Genomic DNA, 18893 nt, shown 5'->3' on the forward strand with positions numbered 1-18893 from the left:
TCACTTAATGAACAGGAATTCTTTGTACACACACACACACACACACACACACACACACACACACACACACACCATGGCTCTCCACACCCCCTTCTTCTCTGGTCTTTGGGGGTTGGTCAGTCAGATAAGGAGTTTTCCAGAAGGCTGAACTGAGGTTTTCTGGAGGGATGGAGCTTGCCGGGCCCCCTCCCCGCCCCCCCGCGCTCCCCCCCAGGAATGATGAGACTTGACTTCATAGATGGAATCCAAAGAGAAAAGGGCCTGGACTGGGGCACCCCAACGAGCCCTACCCACAGAGCACTGGGAATCCTATTAAGCAAAACCACCAAGGAAGTTTTCAGGGCTCTGGCATGCAAAGGAAACAGGGAGTCGGGTAGAATTTGAAGACCAACTTCAACTTCAGTGGCCACCAAGTACAAGACAGGAAGTTCTCTATCTCCTGTAGGGAGAAATGACCAGGACAGGAGCCGGATTTTGGTTTACAAAACCCAAGGCAATGTGCCATTGTGCATGGCCTCTGGCCAGAACCTAACCCTTCCCCTCCCCCACTTCCCAAGGGTCCCATCTTTCCTTGGGATATGCCCCAGATATCCCCAGAGGGCAGGAGCTGGAGAACATCATCCTGATTCTGCTGCCCGGTGCCGCTCTCCACTCTCTTCTCTTCGCCTCTGACCACACCCTGAATCTCAGGTCCGGGAGGTCCCCTGAAGAGCATCTATTCAAACTCCTTACTGTAGAGGAGGAGACAGAGGGCCAAAGAGGGGAAGTGATTGGTCAAGGCCACCCACGGCCAAGGCCAGCACCACATTTTGAGTGTTTTCTAGGTTCACAAGGCTCATCTTCTTTCAACCTCACCCCAGGAATCCTAAGAACACGGTGACTCTGTGCCCTCAGAACAGATGGCCTTGGCAAAACCCATGCCTGGCTTCTGATGCCAGGTGAGTGGGCACACCTAATAGCCAGACCCCGAGGAGGCCTCAGCAGGTGTGAGAAGGGGCTTCCGGCAACCCAAGAGGCCACCTGCCAGAACAAGGCTGTTTTGTCTTGGAGATCCCCCCCATCTGGGGAGTGACAGCTTTCAGAAGCTCGGCTGGGTGGAGGGAGGAAAGAGTCCCAAGCCAGGAGGACGCCCTCAAAGCAGATGGCACATTTGGCTGGCCCTGCCCCTCCATTCTTTTCTTCCAAAGACCCTTGGTCCCTGCAGACAGCCCAGAGCGTGCCCCTCTCCCACCTCCACGCCATTTGTCCCTGCAAGGAATGCAGATGAGACTGTTCATTCATTCCCCCTGCCACCTGCTCCCACCCTCATCCCCACTCTCGGCGACACACCCCCTCCACCCTCCCGCCGTCCGTCACCCACCTCCCCTGAGCATCCGCCCCCGCACTTCGAGGCGGGAGCAGCCAGCCCTGTACTGCGCATGCGCCGGCTCCCACGCGCTTTTCCCCAACCCCATCCCCCGAGGCAAAACTCATCCTACACTTTCTCCCAGCTTCTATTCCCGCCTTCACAAGCCTGCGGTCGGTCGTTCCCATGGATTTCGGGGGCGTTGGTGGACGGGAATGTGGACCTGTGTGGGAAGCGGCAGGTGGGCGGGCTTTGTCCCCGATCCGCGAGCCTGGCAAGCGCTGCCCTTTAGGAGAAAGACAGGAGCCATGCTCATGGAGCAGAGGCAGCAGGCTGTGTGCACAGAAGTCTGGCCAGCTGACCCTGCTGCTGCCCTGTTGTGGGCAGTGGGAGAGGAGAGCAGAACGTTCAGGGACCTGCCTGCCTTTTTGTATTCCCTGCTGAGGACTGAGAACCACTACCCACCCTGACACGGGCTAGACTCCAGCCCAGCTTGCTATCTTTTGGTTCCCGCTGTTTTCCTCCAAGTCATATGCTTTCTCCATCTCTCCTCTGGCAAAACTAGATCCCTTAGAGCCCGCTCACTGAGACTTCCCAGGCAGAGAGAGTAGGTCTACTCTGGGTTGCTTATAGTTAAAGTCATTACAATTAAGAAAAAAAAAACCGAATTCGTGGATGCACCCCACCCTCTTATCAAGTTACTAACTCCCCCAAAGCATGGATGGAGCATGTATTGCTCACCCTTGAATTTTTAACCGGTACCTGCCCGGCGCACAGTTGATCTGAAGCGGGCCCTTATCAGGCAGGGAGGGAGAAGCGAGGGCATCTGTCGGTTTTCATCCTACACAAGATAGCTTAGACCGGGAGGGTCACAAACCCCCTTCTGTAGCCAAATTCCCTCCAAAGACAGCCGTGGTAACTGTTGTCATTTTGAACTTCTGCGTGGCCTGTAGACCTTTCCAGATGATTTGGTCCTTGGCTGTCTGCCCTGGGCACTTCCCGTACACACTGCATTTCCCCAATTAGTCTGCGATCTTTTCTTGGGCAGAAAAGGTGACCGACCATGAGTCTTCTGGTGTCTGCCTTGGTTCTGAGCCCTGAGAAACTCCACAGTTTGATATCTGTGCATTGAAAGAACTTGGCTGTTTCCGTTTCAAATGGAGCTATTAGATTTCTGGTCTGACTTTAGGAATATTTTTTCATGAAGGTTATGAGTTTTGGGTACATTCTCTAAGAAAAGGCTTTGGTATATCTCTCCTACAGATTTATTTATTGAGGCAAGTCTTGCTGTGCCACCTTGGCTGGTCTCAAACTCCTGAGATCTGCTGCCTCTGTTACCTGAGTGCTGGGATTAAAGGTGTGCACCACCACTCCTGGCTCCTAGGAGTTTCTTAAGATATTTTGGAGGCTAAAGATGTGACTCAGAAGTTAAGAGCATTTGTTGCTCTTTTAGAGGACCCGGGTTCGGTTCTCAGCACCCACATGGAGGCTCTCAATCATTCATAATTCCAGTTCCAGGGGATCCAGTGCCATCTTCTAACCTCTATGAGCACAAGGATGAGTGTGGTGCACCCTCACACACACAGGCTACACACTTATACACATAAATAAATCTGAAAAGCACTTTTTAAGGGAGATATTTTCTTTTTTCTCTTTCTTTTCTTCTTCTCCTTCTTCTTCTCCTTCTTCTTCTTCTTCTTCTTCTTCTTCTTCTTCTTCTTCTTCTTCTTCTTCTTCTTCTTCTTCTTCTTCTTCTTCTTCTGGTTTTTCTTATATTTTTGGTTGTGAGCCTAGTCTTTAATGGCTGAGCTATCCCTCCAGCCCTTTTTTTTTGTTTGTTTTTGTTTTTTTGAGACAGGGTTTCTCTGTGTAGCTTTGCTCCTTTCCTGGAACTCACTTGGTAGCCCAGGCTGGCCTCGAACTCACAGAGATCCGCCTGCCTCTGCCTCCTGAGTGCTGGGACTAAAGGCGTGCACCACCACCGCCCTGCAGGAAGATATTTTCTTCACGTATCTCTCAGCAAGAAGTAGGGAGTGGGGTGGCAAGAATTTGACCCATCCACATGGTCAGGTTCATGCTGGGTGTTTTTCCATATGACTTTATTTCCTTTGCCATGAAGCTTGTCGAAATGTGAAAGCTGTATCAGAGTTAACATGGTCTTTAAGAGAATAGATAAGATGTACAGAGCGCACACACACCTGCATGTGTAGTTGCCAATGGTGCTGAGTGAATGAACTTGTGTGAGAAGGGGCTTTCTAAACCCAAAGGTAAACTAGCACACTGTCTGTCTGTCTGTCTCCTGTAAAGGCAGTTTAACTCTAGCCCCTCTAGAGAGCTGGCAGCTGCAGAGAGCAGCGTGGGAAGCTGGCATGTTCCAGGTGGGATAATGGGATGCCGATGGTGTGACTGCTGGGTCTGCGGATCAGTGCCCACCCCCATCCCTAGCAGCCGCAGGGGCTGTGCTCCCTGTGGGCCTCACCAAAGAGGCTGAGGCTGCAGGTTGTGCGTGGATGCAGAGGGGGCGTGTCCAGGCCGTAGCACCAGGTTGCTTTCAGCCGTGATACTGGATTGACTTTAAGCAGGAGCCTTGGAGAGACCAGCTGCAGCTGGGAAGAATGAGGAGCTCGCACAGCAAGGGGGGGAAGAGGCTGTGTGAAGAGGGCTCCATTTCCAATAATGAGCAGATGAGAAATGAGATCAAGACTATGAACGGGATTTCTGGACTGTCGGGCCCAGCCTGATCCGATGTCTTAAAGCAGTTGTGTGACTATCCCTGGGGAGATGCAAAAACCTCCAGAGCCTCCCCATCCCAAAGAGGTGGGCCCTGTACTTCACTCATTTCTAGAACATTCACCTCCCCATACTCCTCCTCATCATACACTCAGAAAACTGTGGCAGGGCAGAGGCAGCCTCCCCTAGAGGAGGTGAGGGGACAGGAAAGGCCAGAAACCCAGGCTCTCGGAAACCTGCCAAGTCGCTCACCTGGGCTCGGAAGGGAGGGAAGGGACGATTTGGGGGAGGGGTGTTTGTGCAGGGAATAAATTACTGCAAGGGGGCGAGGTAACACCACTTGTCCTGCGTTAGGTGTGCTCTAGAAGCGTGTTGCACAGACACGCAACAATGCAGCTCTGAGAGGACCTTGGAGGAGCATCCCACCTACTGCCTGAGAACAAATTCGGAGGCTGAGAGCAAGAGAGCCAACAAGGCCGAGGTCACACTGGCTTCCCTTAGACTCCCAAAGCTTTCTCATTCATACTCACTCATGACGGGAATGAACCCACCTCTGCCCTTCCCTTTACACCCATACGGAAAGAGACACTAAGCCAGTCACCCATGGGCCTGGCCTCTTCCCCCATGGAAGCTGCTTGCAACAGCACCCCAGGAGAGCGGAGTCGGCTGTGACCTGCACCAGCCACCAGATGTCACCGACGAGTCTGCTTTAGAGGTGGAGACTACTTCCCCCCCCCCCCCCCCCCCGCCCCCCAGAAGCGCGTGAAAGAGGCTTCTGGGAGATTTCCAGGTGCTCCACCCCTTTTTCCCTGTTTCTCAAGGGGTGGGGTGGGGGACACGGACTGGGTCATGTACGTGATGGAGAGCAGACGATTCTGGGATGCTGCCTCTTGGCCTTCCACTAGGAACACTGCCCTCCAGAGCCTTGGGTCTCTTGTCAAGTTTGGGTCAGGGCCCATTCTGGGGCTCTTGACCCCCCAGCCACTACCCATTAGTTAAATTCTAGTTCTTTGAACCTCTCTTCTCCCTGGCTGTTCCTCTCTGAGGCCTAGCCAAGAGGGTGTGTGCTGTGCTTGGCCCCGAGGAGGAAGGGCTGATGGACACACTTGTGGGGGACCCTAACCCTCCACCCCACCTCAATCATTCCCTCACACTTTCTGGAGGATGTGAGGTGGCAGAGAGCAGGGTGATGTCTGGTGTCAGGAAACAGGGTGTCAGGGCAATCGTTTTGGAAAGAGGGTTCTTGGCCCAGGATACCTGGGTTTGTCAGCCTTCTTGAGGCAGAGATGCCCAAGGTGGAGGGGTTCTCAGCAGAACTTTCCAGGGGTCACCTCTGGGATGGCTTCCACTTCTTATGTGACCGAGACTAAGAAAAGCTATCAGTCCACGGCCTTGCCCAGGAGAGGGGAGGGGTTGCATCTGTTGGCAAACTCCTGTGTCTGAAGCAAAGGGAGACCAAAGAAGAGCAGAGGTTTCGGCTGGCAGGGTGTCTTTGGGCTGGGTGGGGAATCTTGCTTTAGAGCTGGAGCAGGACACATGGCATTTCCCATCCTCAGAAAGGGATGAGAAGAAAGGCAGAGCTGGGAACAAGAGAGGGAGACAGAAAAATGGTGGACCCCAGAGCTTGGGCCACCAGGCTTCAAGTGCTGTCAGAGGGGGTCCAGCTCCGGACACGGCCTAGATGACCACAGACTGCAGGAGTCGGAAACACATCATGAGGTCCAGTGGGATGGGTGGCTTCAGGAAGTTCCCGTCCAGCCGCAGGTAGCGCAGGTGCGGCACGTTCTCCAGGTCCGAGGAGAAGTCGTGGAAAGCCACCAGGTTGTTGGGGCAAATCTGGGTCCCGTTGATTTCTAGGGAGAAAGAAGGGGAGAAGTCAGCCGCAGAGGCACTGACAGCACAGGTAGGGGAGGGAGGGGGTGGCCACCAAGAGTGTGGACTCCACAGTTCTCCTCTCTGAGTGGGGTGACTTGGGGAAGGTGTGGCTGTAGATGGCCTCCTCTCCAGAGTCAGTCAAATGAACTCAGTTGGGGACCATCGGCTGCTGCATGTCTTGCATGAATGGCTTATTCAAGGACTAAACAACACTCATCTTTTTTCGAGCCTTTCTGCTGGTGCTCTACTCAGAGCTATTGTACCCGCTAGGCTGACCTTGAACTCTCCATTCTCATGCCTCAGTCTCCCAAGAGTCGACATTACAGGCATTTGCCACCATATCCAGTTGAAGAGGTTTTGTTTTGTTTTGTTTTGTGTTTTGGAGACAGGGTGTCATGGAGTCCAAGATGTCTTTGAACTCCCAATTCTCTTACCTCCACCCCACAAGCACTGGGGTTACCCACATGTACCACCCCCCCATGTCTGGCCTGACATTTTTGACTGAAGCAAAATTGAGCTCCAACCTCATGCCCTAGGCCACAGTTGACACACCAAGCTCAGGACCCTGTGAGAATTCCTTAGGAAAGTGTCCCCGTGGAACACTGCCACCTTCCATACAGAATCAGAATCCAGTTAAACATGACCCTCTCCAGCCTCTACCAGTTCCGTACCCTGACTGCATAGCTACCTCTCTGAGTCCTCTTCACAAGACTTTTTAAAACCAAGGCTTAGTTTTGGGAAGTCCCCTGCCGGGGCTACTGATGGCTTCTTTGCAGTGGCGGGCCCAGAACATGAACACTTTGTATCTCTATTCCACTCTTGGGAAAATACCCAGCGTATTCCTGTGTCTGTCCTATTTACAGGTCCAGCGGCCAGAAAAGCTGATGCTGATGAGAAGGGCTGGAGAAAGGAAACCTCATGCTTTTCAAGCACGCTGTTCAGCATCCTTCATACATACATGGTTAGGTCAGCCTATTTGTGTTAGAAGATAGTATTGCCATCCTCATTTTACAGGCAAGGAAACATTCTGCACGGGTAGAATATCTTTTCCAGGTCACACAGATGCAGCAAATAGTGAGGCCACAGTCAAAACTAGTGGGATCCCCCCCCTCCTGCTTTTCTTCAGTGGCTAAGTATGGAATGTAAGGTCTTATGCATATTAGAAAGAACTCTAAGTCGGGCAGTGGTGGCACACGCCTTTGAACTCTGGAGACAGAGGCAGGCAGATCTCTGAGTTTGAGCCAGCCTGGTCTACAGAGCAAGTTCCAGGACAACCCGGGCTAGACAGAGAAACCTTGTCCCGAAAAACCAAAAACCAAAACAACAACAAGAAAAGCGCTCTAGAAGGCTAGAAGGCTACACCCTGGTCCCAGCCTTTGCTTCTTGTAACTCCGCCCTGGTGCTCCTGAGAAAGTGTAGACGGACTGAGCTCTTCCCTGTGGCTGGCCCGGCCCCACTCGACTCACTCTCGATGCTGTTGTTGTTGAGGTACAGGTGTTCCAGCTTGTTGTTGATGGCCGGCACGTTGCTGATCTTGTTGTGCGACAGGTGGAGCACCAGCAAGTTGGAGATGTTGAAGGAGTTCTTGGGGAGCCCTCGGTCCGACAGCTTGTTGTAGTTCATGCGGATGAAGGCAAGGTTGGGGAAGGCCTTGAAATATCCACTGGGGATGGTCTCAATCTTGTTGCTGTCCAGGTAGAGCTGGTGAATGGCCGTGGGGACCTTGGGTGGCATCTTTCTCAGGATGTTGTGGGCCAGATTGAGCTGCATGAGGTTCTTGAGGCCCTGGAAGGTGTCGGCCTTGAAGACACCATCACTCAGCCGATTGTGCTGCAGATCCAGGAGCAGCAGGTTCTCGAGCTTGCTGAACACACCCGGCGGGATCCTGGAGATGTGGTTCTGGCTCAGCCTCAGCTGTTCCAGGTTCCGGGGCAGAGCTGAGGGCACCTCTTCCAGCTGGTTCTTCTCCATGTAGAGGAATACCAGGCCGGGGAGCTTCTCCAGCACTCTCTGGTCCACCTTGCGGATCCGGTTGTTGTCCAGGTTGATCCACCTCAGGCCGGTGGCGTTCTTGAAAGACTCCAGAGGGAGCTCCGTGATGAAGTTGTTCTGCAGGTAAAGGTAATGGATGCGGGGCGGGATGATGGGGACCTTGCGAAGGTTTCGGCTGTCACAGTAGAGGGCTGATGGGAAGTCAGGGGGGCAGTAGCATTCCCGAGGACAGTCAGGGAAGACAGATGGAGGGCCAGGAGGGAGGGGTGGAGGCAGGTCTGTAGGCTCTGCTGGCTCGTGGGGCTGAGGAAAGCTGGGTGTGGGCCTTGGCTTGGGTTTCCGCCGAGCCCCCGGTTTTGGTCTTGTTGGTTGGCCCTGGGCCACTGAGGCCAAGATGAGGAGAAGTGGGAGGAGCCAGAAGAGGGATGCCCTCATGATCCAGGTGATGTACCTGCAGGGAGGAAATGGAATAATTAGCCTGCTGGGCCTCAGGAATAGAAGGCATGCTTCTGGGCTGGAAAGATGGCTCAGAGGTTAAGAGCACTGACTGCTCTTCCAGAGGTCCTGAGTTCAATTCCCAGCAACCACATGGTGGCTCACAACCATCTGTAATGAGGTCTGGTGCCCTCTTTTGGCATGCAGAAATACATACAAACAAAACACTGTATACATAATTAATAAATAAATGAAAGAAGAAGAAGAAGAAGAAGAGGAGGAGGAGGAGGAGGAGGAGGAGGAGGAGGAGGAGGAGGAGGAGGAAGGCATGCCTTTGCAGCAGGGCTCCTCCAGAACTAAATCCTGGGGAAAGGGGCAGAGCCAGGGACCTGAAGAACAGGTGAGGACCTGAGGCTGTTGAACTGCCGAACACCCCCCCCCCCCCACTGTGGGAAGGTGAAAGTTAGTAGAAAGCACAAGGTGCTGGCTGGGAACCCAGAGTCCTAAAGCGTATTGGAGACCTTTAACTGGGGTTGGGGGGGTGGGCTCTCTGCAGCTGTAACAAGAGAAGATCACCCCCTCTTATAATGCAAGTGTTCAAGGGACTGCTCTGCCACAGAGTGACACCCCAAATCCACTGGACACTTTTTATATCATCCCTCCCCCAAGAAAAGTTCCCTACCCTTTTCAGGGGGACACTAGGATATGTCCCAGAGTCCTAAGCAGTGGGCCAGGAAGATTCCTTACAATTCCCATCCGGCAATGGTTTTCAAACTGTGCCTACATTCCTGTGCTTCCCCTGAGGGGGTACACTGAGAAGGGGCCCCCAAGGTGACTCCTGTGCTGGCTTGAACAGTCTTTTTCCTTAAATCTGTTATAGACAGAGATAGAAATACTGAGAAAGACGAGAGAACACACACACACACACACACACACACACACACACACACATACACACACGGGAGGACGGTTAGACGAAGCGTTTGAAGAGGAAAACATCATTGCTAAACATGGCCTGCAATCCACCCACCGTGCCCAGCCCCCACTGTTTATAAAATTGAGGCTAGAGGAAAGAAGTGACCTGCGGAGGCCAGGAGGACGTTTGACAGGGGCACAGGACAGAAAGTCCAGGAGGTCTCCTGACAGGGCAATGCTCAGACACCGGCACTCACCCACTCACCCAGGCTCTGTCCCCTCCTTTGCCCTTGGCCCAGAGAGTGCTGGTCTTTGCCAGCATGAGCCATGCCAAGAATTCCTCCCCAGATGTAGAGGCCCTTGGGAAAATAAACAGGAAAGGAACGAAGAGAGAGACGTGGGGAAAACACTTTCCTCTCTTTAGCGCTGGTATGGTCGCTCCAGGCACTTGGGAATGGGTAGTGTTGAGATGGAGTACTAGGAAGAACTTCTTGGTAGCTTCGGGGACCCTGGGATCAAGAGCTGGAGGGGCTTTGGGGTGGCTCTGCTGCCTTGTGTGGTTGAAAGAGGGGAAATGCTGAATAATCCGTACCAGCTAGAGAGTGGCAACTCCCAGGGGCTCCCTTCTCCCACCTAGGGTAGGAAGGGCCCAGGGAGAGGGCCCTGCACTTTGTATCCCTTCAGCTCCTCTCTGCTGATACTTTTCACCTCACATCACTGGCTCACCTCGAATCTCCCTCACTACTGTAGCTCTGGGAATGCGGACTTCTTGGGGTTCTCAGAGGTAGAGTGGGCTAAAGTGTGTCCCCAGCTTGTAATTGAACCCTGTGATCACGGCCTCGAGTGTAGGCCTCCGTCTCCCACCTACCTCCTGAGCCCATATCAATGTCATATCTTCCTTTGCTTTTTTCTAGGGACTACCTTCTGCATGCTTTGACCAAAGGAAAGGAGCAGGGGGCCAGGGGGGTCCCCAAGTTGTGCATCAGATGCTCAGGTGGAGCTGAGAGAGACAGCTAACAGGCAGGCAGGAAGAACTCAGCCCCCAATGGGCAGAATCTAACTGTGCTTGTCCCTAGCTGTATATGTACATCACACACACACACACACACACACACACACACACACACACACACATACACACACACACCTCTTTGACCCCACCCTGTACCACTCTATATATACATTCATTACACACACACACACACACACACACACACACACACACACACACACACACACACTCAGGGCCCTGTATGCATGTGTGAGCTTTGTATGTTGGGCTATGTGGTATTTCTCTCTCCTGTCTGGGGTGTGTTTTCTCAGACAAACCTCTCAGGTACATTTAGAAGGTTAGGTTCTTGGTTTATCCGCCCCGAGGCTTCTCTGAAAGGACTAAAAAGACGATCAGTTCCTTGCAGCACTTGAACTGGAGCCTGGTTGCTAGATTCCACATCGCTCTCTAACTGGTGTGTTGTGAATTCACATTTTTATAAGGCTTTTAATTTTCTTGAGAACAGAACAGTCATGCTACGTAGGAATGAAGAGAGGGAAGACTTGCTATTCCAAAAACATTTTAAAAGCACCAGTCTTTGCAACCCTGATTTGTTTTTCTGTTCTTTGAAATCTCTTTAGTATGAATTACCCAGAAGTCTGTGGGGTCAAAGAGGGGTGTGTGCGTGTGCGTGTGCGTGTGTGCGCGTGCATGTGTGTGATGTACAAAATTACCCCCATGCTGTAAGAAACCTTGCCTCAGTCCCCAAGGGACTGAAGTTCCCTGGTTCTCTTTGTGCCCTCATTACCAAAGGCACTTCCAAGGTGAAGTAATGGACCCCAAGTTAAGCAAACAAAGCTTTCCAGGGGAGCCAGCAGAGCCTGCCCTGTGAAGCGTGGTGTCCCGGACAGCTGGCCTCTGTCGGTGGGGCATGGATGGGTCTCAGTGCTGGGCAGCCCTGGCTCCACTGTCAGGGGCTATCTCAATAGGAAACCCATTCAATCTCCCTGTCTGGCTCAGGCATGGGGTCCCCAGGCCTTCCTTCCCCTTCCTCAGCTCCAGACTGGAGTCTTGGAGAACCCTTCCTTCTGGATCTCAGGGCTAGAGCCCAGGAGGGTCTCCAAAACAAGCTCCCTGGATCTGAAGTGGAGAGTTTCCATGGGGGAAGAGGACCAGCTGTCCCCTCTTTCAGGCCCCAGGGCTGAACCAGAGATCTGTGTGCAGAGTGCACAAGGAAACTGTTCATTTCCAAGGCCTTCCTCACAGGCACACCCCTTCCTGCCAAGCCTGGCTGTCCTTCTGGGAAGTTCTCACTACAGAGCTGGTCTCTCTAGCCAAGCTCTGCCGCTCTAGCGCTCTCTAAAGGAGAGCTGAGACAGACTGGAGGTAAGGCCACTCCAGAGGGGTTTGTAGTCTCACCAACAAAGCCCAGAGCCAGGACCCTATGATCCCATCTTCTGGGTCATTAGCTCCCTTAGGGTGGGGTGTCTGTGCTTAAAATCACTAATGACTCTGAAAGCATACCTCCCCACGTCCCGTCCAATCCCTCTCCATACTGGCCCTGCTCGCCCTCCATCAATGGGCATTTGTTGACCATGCCCTGCACCAAACTCATGCAGCCGGGGTCTCCAGCGCTGGCTCGCAAAAGGCTGCTGATTCACAGGGGAAGAAGCAGTTGCTTCGCCCACCCCCAGTTCAAGCTCTGCATTTCAAAGCCTTTCCTAAGAGATCTTACAATTCAAATTTCAGTTCTGACAGCGTGGACCTGGGCTTGAATCCCGCCTCTGACTCTCCCGTTGGGCCCTAGGCTTGACATCTGTGTGAGGGTGGGATGAGCTCATGCATCTGAGGGCATGTTCTTCTAGAAAGCAGACTCTGCGAATGGTAGAGAGAGTTTGTTTACAAAGGAGCAGGCTCTGGGAGAGGCTCCCTGAGTTTCAAGTGAGCTCATCCTCTTTCCTACCTATCCTGTTAATCTGTGCTAAGAACCCCAGCCTTGTCAGTGTTTGGACTCCTGCAGCATGGGCCTGAGGTACTGTGAGCCAGTACCGTCCAGGGAGAGTGGTCCTTCTAAATGCATAGCATGAACTGGGGTTGGGCAAAGCCCACCCAGTTGTCAGATGTAAACGGCACACTTAAAAGGCAATGCAGAACAAAAAGTCCTAAAGGCAAGCTTAGCACTATTTACAGAGTAACCTTCACGTTCTGGTTTGAATAGGCGGATGTAAACAGAATGGGGGTTTTATGGTTTTAGGGAACTAGTCTGAAAGAGCAAGCTCCCCACTGGGGCAGGGAAGAAATCAGACAGACAGACAGTCCCTAATAGCCTGCCGCCCCCTATATCTGCCCTTCTGCGACTCCCCCGAACACTTCAATCCTTGACTAAAGCCGAGAAGAATCTGTGTGAGACTGGATGTGGGTACAGGTTCAGATTCCACCCTGCAACTTATCTTAGCTGGGTACCACTACAAAAGTTTCCTCCCCTATAAAACAGGCATGCTTGACGCTTCTGAGGCGCTGAAGACAAAAACCAGGGTTCCGTGGATGTTCCTCAAGCACTCGCCCACCGCGCTACAGACCCAGCCTGGATGTGGTGAGGATGAATATCGGTTGATGTGCAGAGTGTGTGCTCAGTGCATGTCCAGGGGCCGCTGGAACCACTTAGAATCCATGGTTTTGTTTGTTTGTTTTGCTTTCCTATCAACGTGGTTGGTTAATGTCCTCCACCCCTCTACCGCTGGAAGGCAGGGGTCTTTCTTGAAGTACAGTACTAGATCTTCCTCTCAGAGAAACCTCATTCCCTTTGAGGCCCAGAAGACCTCGTTTGGCATTCAGAATCAGCTGGCTGGAACTCCCCAGACACCCGGGCCAAGCTCACTGCATCTCCATCCTGACCGGTCTAGCCCACCTCTCTGCTGTCTGCGACAGGTAGGGACCCTGGCCAGCAAGGGGACATCTCTCTTTTCTGCCGGTTGTGGCTTCTCCCAGCCTACCATTGTTTGTTCCTTCTAGCCGCAAGATGCTCTACTCACATGCCTTCCAGGGAGGTAGGGTGGGTAAGGGACTTACCACCAACTAGTCTGTCCTCTGAGAGAGCGGAACAGCACAGAGCATGGGGAGAGGATCTAAAAGGGATGGAAACAGCACCCAGTACCAGCTCTTGAGTGCCTGGGATGGGTAACCTAGCAGGTAAGAGGAGCTATCCTGAGGTGACTTCCTTTCTTTCTAGAATGTTCTCCAGGAATATGGTTGCCCAGGATTACTGGAGGCAGTGAGGGGGTGGGGTGGGGGTGGGGGGCAGCAGCAATCATATGAGAGTACCTGTTCCCTCCAGTAGTCATTCCCCATTGTTAGGACTGTGGGGCTCCTTTTCCAGGAAGCCACACAGCCATCTGTACCTTGAACACGTAGGGGAGTCTCAGGGTGCATTAAAACAGCTCTGGGCTCCTTGGCCCTGTTTGATGGGTCAGTAGTGAGTGTCTGGCCAAAGCTTCCGGATGCCCTGTCTACTGTCTAGGGGCTTCTGAAAATTACCCTTCTTGCTGCCATGGGGCCCCTCCATTGCCGGAGAGGAGGAAATTATGTAAACAAGGCTCTCAGGTCCCCTCCTCCTTTCTCTACTTGAAGCCCCCTTACCAACTGAACGTTCAGGACAGTTTCAGAATAACTTCAGAGAGAAATGTGTTTCTGACTACCTGCAGGGAAAAGAAAAATTGTTAACTTGGAGTTAGGGCCTCCAAGACTTGCAGGCTCCGTGGACTTCTCTTTGCAGAAGCCAAGTGGTTTGGACCAGGGAGGCAGGAATTCAGGCGGCTGAGGAGATACTGTGCAGGCCCGAGGGCCACTTTTCTCTCCCTCCTACCTAATTAAGCTCAAAAGAAAGAAGAAAACCACCCGATTGCTCATGTCCTCCCTGCTCAGCCAAGACGTGATTGTCCTTGGGCTCTGTCATCTCAGCGGGAGGACACTTTCTCTCTGGTCTTGCAGCTGAGGAGGCATGTGAGAGGGTAAGAGCCAGACCCAGTGTGTGTGTGTGTGTGTGTGTGTGTGTGTGTGTGTGTGTGTGTGTGTGTGTGTCTGTCTGTCTGTCTGTCTTCTGCCATGTGTGACAGACAGTACATGAAAGGTGCAGAGAACTGGGTTCCGGTGTCCGGTTTCTATGGCAACACCTGCTCTGTTGAAATTCTGTGTGCGACACAGCTCTGTGTGTTCCACAAACATCAGCACTTGAGGAAAGTTTCACTTCTGCAGCAAGCAAAACACAGGGGTATGGGATGCTGAGGAGACGTGAGGGTGCCAGCAAGAAATGAGGAAGACTACATCTGGGCTCTGTGGGGAGGAAAAATAGGAAGGAAGAAGGGAAGGAGGGAGGAAAGAAAGATTGGACAGAGCTAGAGGGAACCCTTGGAGGAAGGAGCCTTCCAGTCTCCAGTCTTCTCCCCACTGCCTGGGCTTACCTGCACACACCTGCCTCTCCTCTGGACTCTGGGGCGCTCCTCTCTTCCTCCTCACCCTTTGGTGGAGCTGTGGCAGCAGAGAGCCAGCTAGGAGTTCTGGTCTCCCAGTGGTGTGTGTCTGCGTGTGTCTGCCTGACTTTCTTCTACCAGAGCTTATTGGGGTGGGGAGGTTAGGTTAGGGGGAGGGAGGGGCAGATCGGAGGGGGGAGGGCAGAGAGGAGGAGGGAACAGAGGAGAGAGGGAGGGCGCTTGGGAATGACAACAATACCGTCTTTATTTGGCAGCCAAAACTGCACAGACCTCATCCACACCCGATGCCCACTAACGGCTCACTTTTAATAACTTTTTCCTGCTCCTGCTGCTCTGGAGAGGGACCATTTGACCCGTGTTTGGAAAACAAGCCAAATCTAGGGAGGGAAGCTCTTGGAAACAAGCCACTGTTTCTGCGCGGGCGGGGCGGGGTCGCTGGGTCCAGCACAGGCCTGTTAAATTCCCAACGCCAGCCTTGCATCCCTGGTGTTCATTCTTCAACTCATCACGGGATGCTTTTCAGAGCGGAAGCAGTGACGATATTTCCCCATCATCTTCTCCAGGAACTTGCTGAGGGAGTGGAGCCTCCCTGTGCAGTGAGCTGATACAAGAGGTAACTGGTTTGGTGGCCAGGAGGCTAGTCTGAAGACCAGAGAGGGACAAGTCTGGCCCGAGGATCACACAGCCAAATTAAAGCAGATTTCTAATTGTAAATCCTCATCATCGTTCTTAGTTCATGAGGACAATGTTGGGGGTCTTCTTTCAGCTTTGTGTCACACTCAGGTGAGATTTGGGGACTGTGTGGTCATGAGACCGAAACAAGGAGATGCTATCCTCCCCAATGCATTTCCCCTTCCTGGAAACCAATTGCAGAACCTCTCCAATCTGAACAAGACTCCCGAGCTAAAATCAGGCATACTTGGCTTGAAGGAGTATCCAGCACAGCCTGCCACTCAGAACCTCGGGAGGATACACTCACTTGGTCATCATTAGGTCAACAGAGACCTGCAGAACCACCCCCCCCCAGTCCCCTCCCCCAACAGCCTTCAGTTCTTCCACTCACAAGAAGTGAAGGGTGACCTTGGGCAAGTCACTTGATCTTGAGATGCCTCTGTTTCCTCATCTGTGTCTCAGGGAGTCCCGGGAGATAAATAACTGTGTGTGAGGCACTTTAGAGACTAGGGGGACAGAAGGGCTTCAGAAGGGATTGTGGTGAGGAATTACCAGAGAAGAGGGGAGACGTAAACCTCACTCACTGCCTGGCTACCTGCCTTCTCACTGTGCTGGCAGGGTGGGTAGGTGGTGTGTCCACTTGTGGGGATCCATCCACACCCCCAAAGCCTGCACTCTTGGGAGTGATGGCAACCAACTTCACTTCCAATCCCTCCTCAAGCTAGTATCCCTTTCTCCCCTCTCCTTGGCTCCAGGCCATGCAGACACAGGTGGAGGAAGGATGGGACCACCAGGAAGGATGCCCTTCAGGAAGGTCTAGGGTACAGTTTGCAAATTGGTACCCTTGTGACCATGACATGATACACTAGTCCAAAAGTGGTCTTTATAGAAATGTGAAAGCATACACATTTGTATTCTGGGCTGTCTTCCCCTCCCCCCATCTCCCCCTTGGTGCTAGGTGCTAGGGGGCTCAGTTCCAGGGCCCTGAACGTGCTAGGCAAGTAAGTGCCCTACCACTGAGCTGCACCCATAGGCTTCATAGACACATTTGTGCAGGAGACTGTCACCTCATTACCTAACACCCGGATCAACAGCTCATGCTGGTGCGCTGGCTCATACCAATAATCCCAGCACTTGGTGCCTGCCCGAGAATTACTACAAGTTTGAGGCCAGCCTGGAAGACTGAGTGAGACAACCTCAAAACAAAACAACAACAAAAGTAACTACTAAATAAATAAATAAATAAATGATAATTACCCACTCAGGCCAATTTGGTTTCTCCTGTGCCTGCTCCCACAAACCCCTGCTGGTATGTTTTGGAGTTCATTTTTCCTTTATTTTATTTGGATGCCTTTAGGCAGGGCAGGAACTTCCCTATTCAACACACTGGCCAGTCTGCTGCCAAGGCTGCCTTAGCCTAGGTTCAGGGCCCGGCCTTCTCAACACGATGCTTATCTTCCCATCATTAGCGACACTTCAGTTCTCAGCCACTGGTCCAATGGCAACTGTGGGGAGTGGAGAGGTGGGACAAAACAGGTGATGTTAGCCAACCTGCCTTTCTAGATCGCTGACAGAGGCTGGAAAAACCTCCAAATTGGGGACAGAGGCCTGAGCTGTTGCGCCCCGGCTTTGACTCTTGCGTGGTCTGCCACTTTCCTCCCAGACTTTGTTATTTGTAAAACTTGAGGTTATACTGATTGAGCTTTGAACTCTCTTCCATTCCAACACCGTGAAAAGAGTCTGGGAGGGGGCATTGGGACACCTGGGTTAAAACGTCAGCTCTGTTCCTTCCTGGTACCTGGCAAGCAGATCTGAGCATCCGTTTCCTTAGGTGTACATATCAGCATAACTGTCTTCCTCCTCGCTCATCCCCAGAAGCCGGGAGGCTTGCCAGAGCAGGGGCTCCGGAGTGTCGTCGTTCACACAGCCAAGGCTCCTCCAGACTGAGCATCCCTGCTCTCAGAGTCTCAGAAACACACGGTGGGTGACATATTCATCTCTTCCTCATGTGTCACTCCTGAATATTTCTGGGGAATGCTGGGAAAGTGTGGGAAGTGTATGCAGGCTGCAGCCACCAGGGAAGGCCAGGCAGCATGACTGAGGAGGAATGCAGGGGGCCAGACCTAGGAGAGAGGTGGTCTCCCTCCCCCCTCCCCCCCTACACTGCGGTGGGTTTCAGCTGCTTTTCTAGAGACTTGGCCTGCCCACCAAGACCGCCATCCGTCTGGGGCTCACTGTTCCTTTGCCCTCATGGTAACGGCTGCCTTGGCTGCTGCCGTGTGCCAGAGAAGAAAGGATAGATTGTATAACACGAGGCCATATTCCTCCAAGTGCAGCGAGCCGGGGGCCCGGCCTCCCACCTCTCACTGCCTGGCAGGGCACGGTAGGCTTTGGAGGTTTTGACTCAGGGTGGTCACCAGGACCCACAGAGGCTAGCCACTCCTCACCCCTGGACAGGGTAGGGTGCACAGCAGGGGAGAGACTGGGGGAACCGCAGGGCACCCACCCCTCTGTCCGGCTGGGGGGCCTGGGCTCCTGCTGGGAAAAGACAGCAGCCTGTCCATTGTTGGGAACCCACAGCACCCACCCAGGGCTTGGCACATCTGGGTGCTCAACACATCTGTTTGCTGGCATTTAAGAGGGTTAAACAGGGACAGTCTCTGTCACTCACTTCTTACAAAATCTTATTTATTTTTTTTAAAGGTATCATCATTTGATTTCGGGTCCCTGCCTGTCTCCACCAGGAGACACCGTGTGCAGTTTGTCTCCCCTACTGCCTCCCTGATACTAAGGAGCCAACCTAGGATCCGGCCCTTGCCAGGCAAGCGCTCTATCGCTGGACTCCTCTCCAGCTTTCTTTCTTTTTTTTTTTTTTTTTTTTTTGGTTTTTCGAGACAGGGTTTCTCTGCGTAGCTTTGCGCCTTTCCTGGAACTCACTTGGTAGTCCAGGCTGGCCTCGAACTCACAGAGATCCGCCTGGCTCTGCCTCCCGAGTGCTGGGATTAAAGGCGTGCGCCACCACCGCCCGGCTCCAGCTTTCTTTTGACTTTTTTCAAGACAGGGTCTCAATAAGTTGCCTAGACTGCCCTTGAACTTGTGATCCGTCTTTACCCCCTTGAGGAGCTGGAACCCGTGCCACGAGACCCCACTGCTGCCCCCGAGCTCTTCCTCCCCGGCCGGCCCCCTTCCGCTTCCCCATCTTCCTCCTCCTCCTCTTCCTCCTCTTCCTCCCCCTCCTCTTTTAGCTGCTTTCCCTCTCCTCCCCTCTTCCTCCTTTGCCTCCCCCTTCTCCCTCCCCCTCCCCCCTTTCTTTTTAAAGACAGAGTTTCGCGTTGTAGTCCAGGCAGGCTGCAATCCCCCTGCTTCGGCCTCCTGAGTGCTGCTGGCTAGGCCACACCAGCACCTGCTTTTGCTCTTTTAAATTTTCCCTCCCAGGATCCCTGGCCAGCTA

General features: G+C 52.9%; 1 protein-coding gene and 1 long non-coding RNA gene across 9 annotated transcripts; one reads left to right on the forward strand and one right to left on the reverse strand.

The window, feature by feature from the left end:
* Positions 1-3411: 3411 nt before the first annotated feature.
* Positions 3412-14906, reverse strand: Prelp (proline and arginine rich end leucine rich repeat protein). 3 transcript variants are annotated; one of them, XM_076547430.1, is made up of 4 exons: positions 14741-14906; positions 13920-13978; positions 7417-8393; positions 3412-5928 (listed from the first exon to the last, which is right to left on the reverse strand). In XM_076547430.1, exons 3-4 carry the CDS (start codon positions 8375-8377, stop codon positions 5753-5755), a joined length of 1137 nt encoding a protein of 378 aa, XP_076403545.1. In that variant the 5' UTR covers positions 8378-8393; positions 13920-13978; positions 14741-14906; the 3' UTR covers positions 3412-5752. The 3 variants fall into 3 exon arrangements, with proteins under 3 accessions (XP_076403545.1, XP_006993276.1, XP_015842247.1); XM_006993214.4 differs by lacking the exon at positions 13920-13978; XM_015986761.3 differs by lacking the exon at positions 13920-13978 and having other exon boundaries at positions 14751-14905.
* On the forward strand, positions 10647-18266 carry LOC121821260 (uncharacterized). Of its 6 annotated transcripts, none has more exons than XR_006061969.2 (4): positions 10647-14290; positions 15334-15553; positions 17318-17422; positions 18146-18266. It is a non-coding gene; the product is annotated as an uncharacterized LOC121821260 (long non-coding RNA). The 6 variants fall into 6 exon arrangements; XR_013043265.1 differs by having other exon boundaries at positions 10647-13211; positions 13296-14290; positions 15334-17422; XR_013043264.1 differs by having other exon boundaries at positions 11002-12876; positions 13092-14290; positions 15334-17422.
* Positions 18267-18893: the final 627 nt, after the last annotated feature.

This window comes from Peromyscus maniculatus, chromosome 11 (genome assembly GCF_049852395.1).
Source record: "Peromyscus maniculatus bairdii isolate BWxNUB_F1_BW_parent chromosome 11, HU_Pman_BW_mat_3.1, whole genome shotgun sequence".
In the NCBI taxonomy this organism is placed as follows: domain Eukaryota; kingdom Metazoa; phylum Chordata; class Mammalia; order Rodentia; family Cricetidae; genus Peromyscus; species Peromyscus maniculatus.

Bases quoted from the DNA above. Each gene is read 5' to 3' on its own strand.
- Prelp (XM_006993214.4), bottom strand. From the start codon at position 8,377: ATGAGGGCATCCCTCTTCTGGCTCCTCCCACTTCTCCTCATCTTGGCC. The intron at 5,929-7,416 runs GTGAGTCGAGTG...CTTTCTCCCTAG, and splicing joins CAACAACAACAGCATCGAGA to AAATCAACGGGACCCAGATT.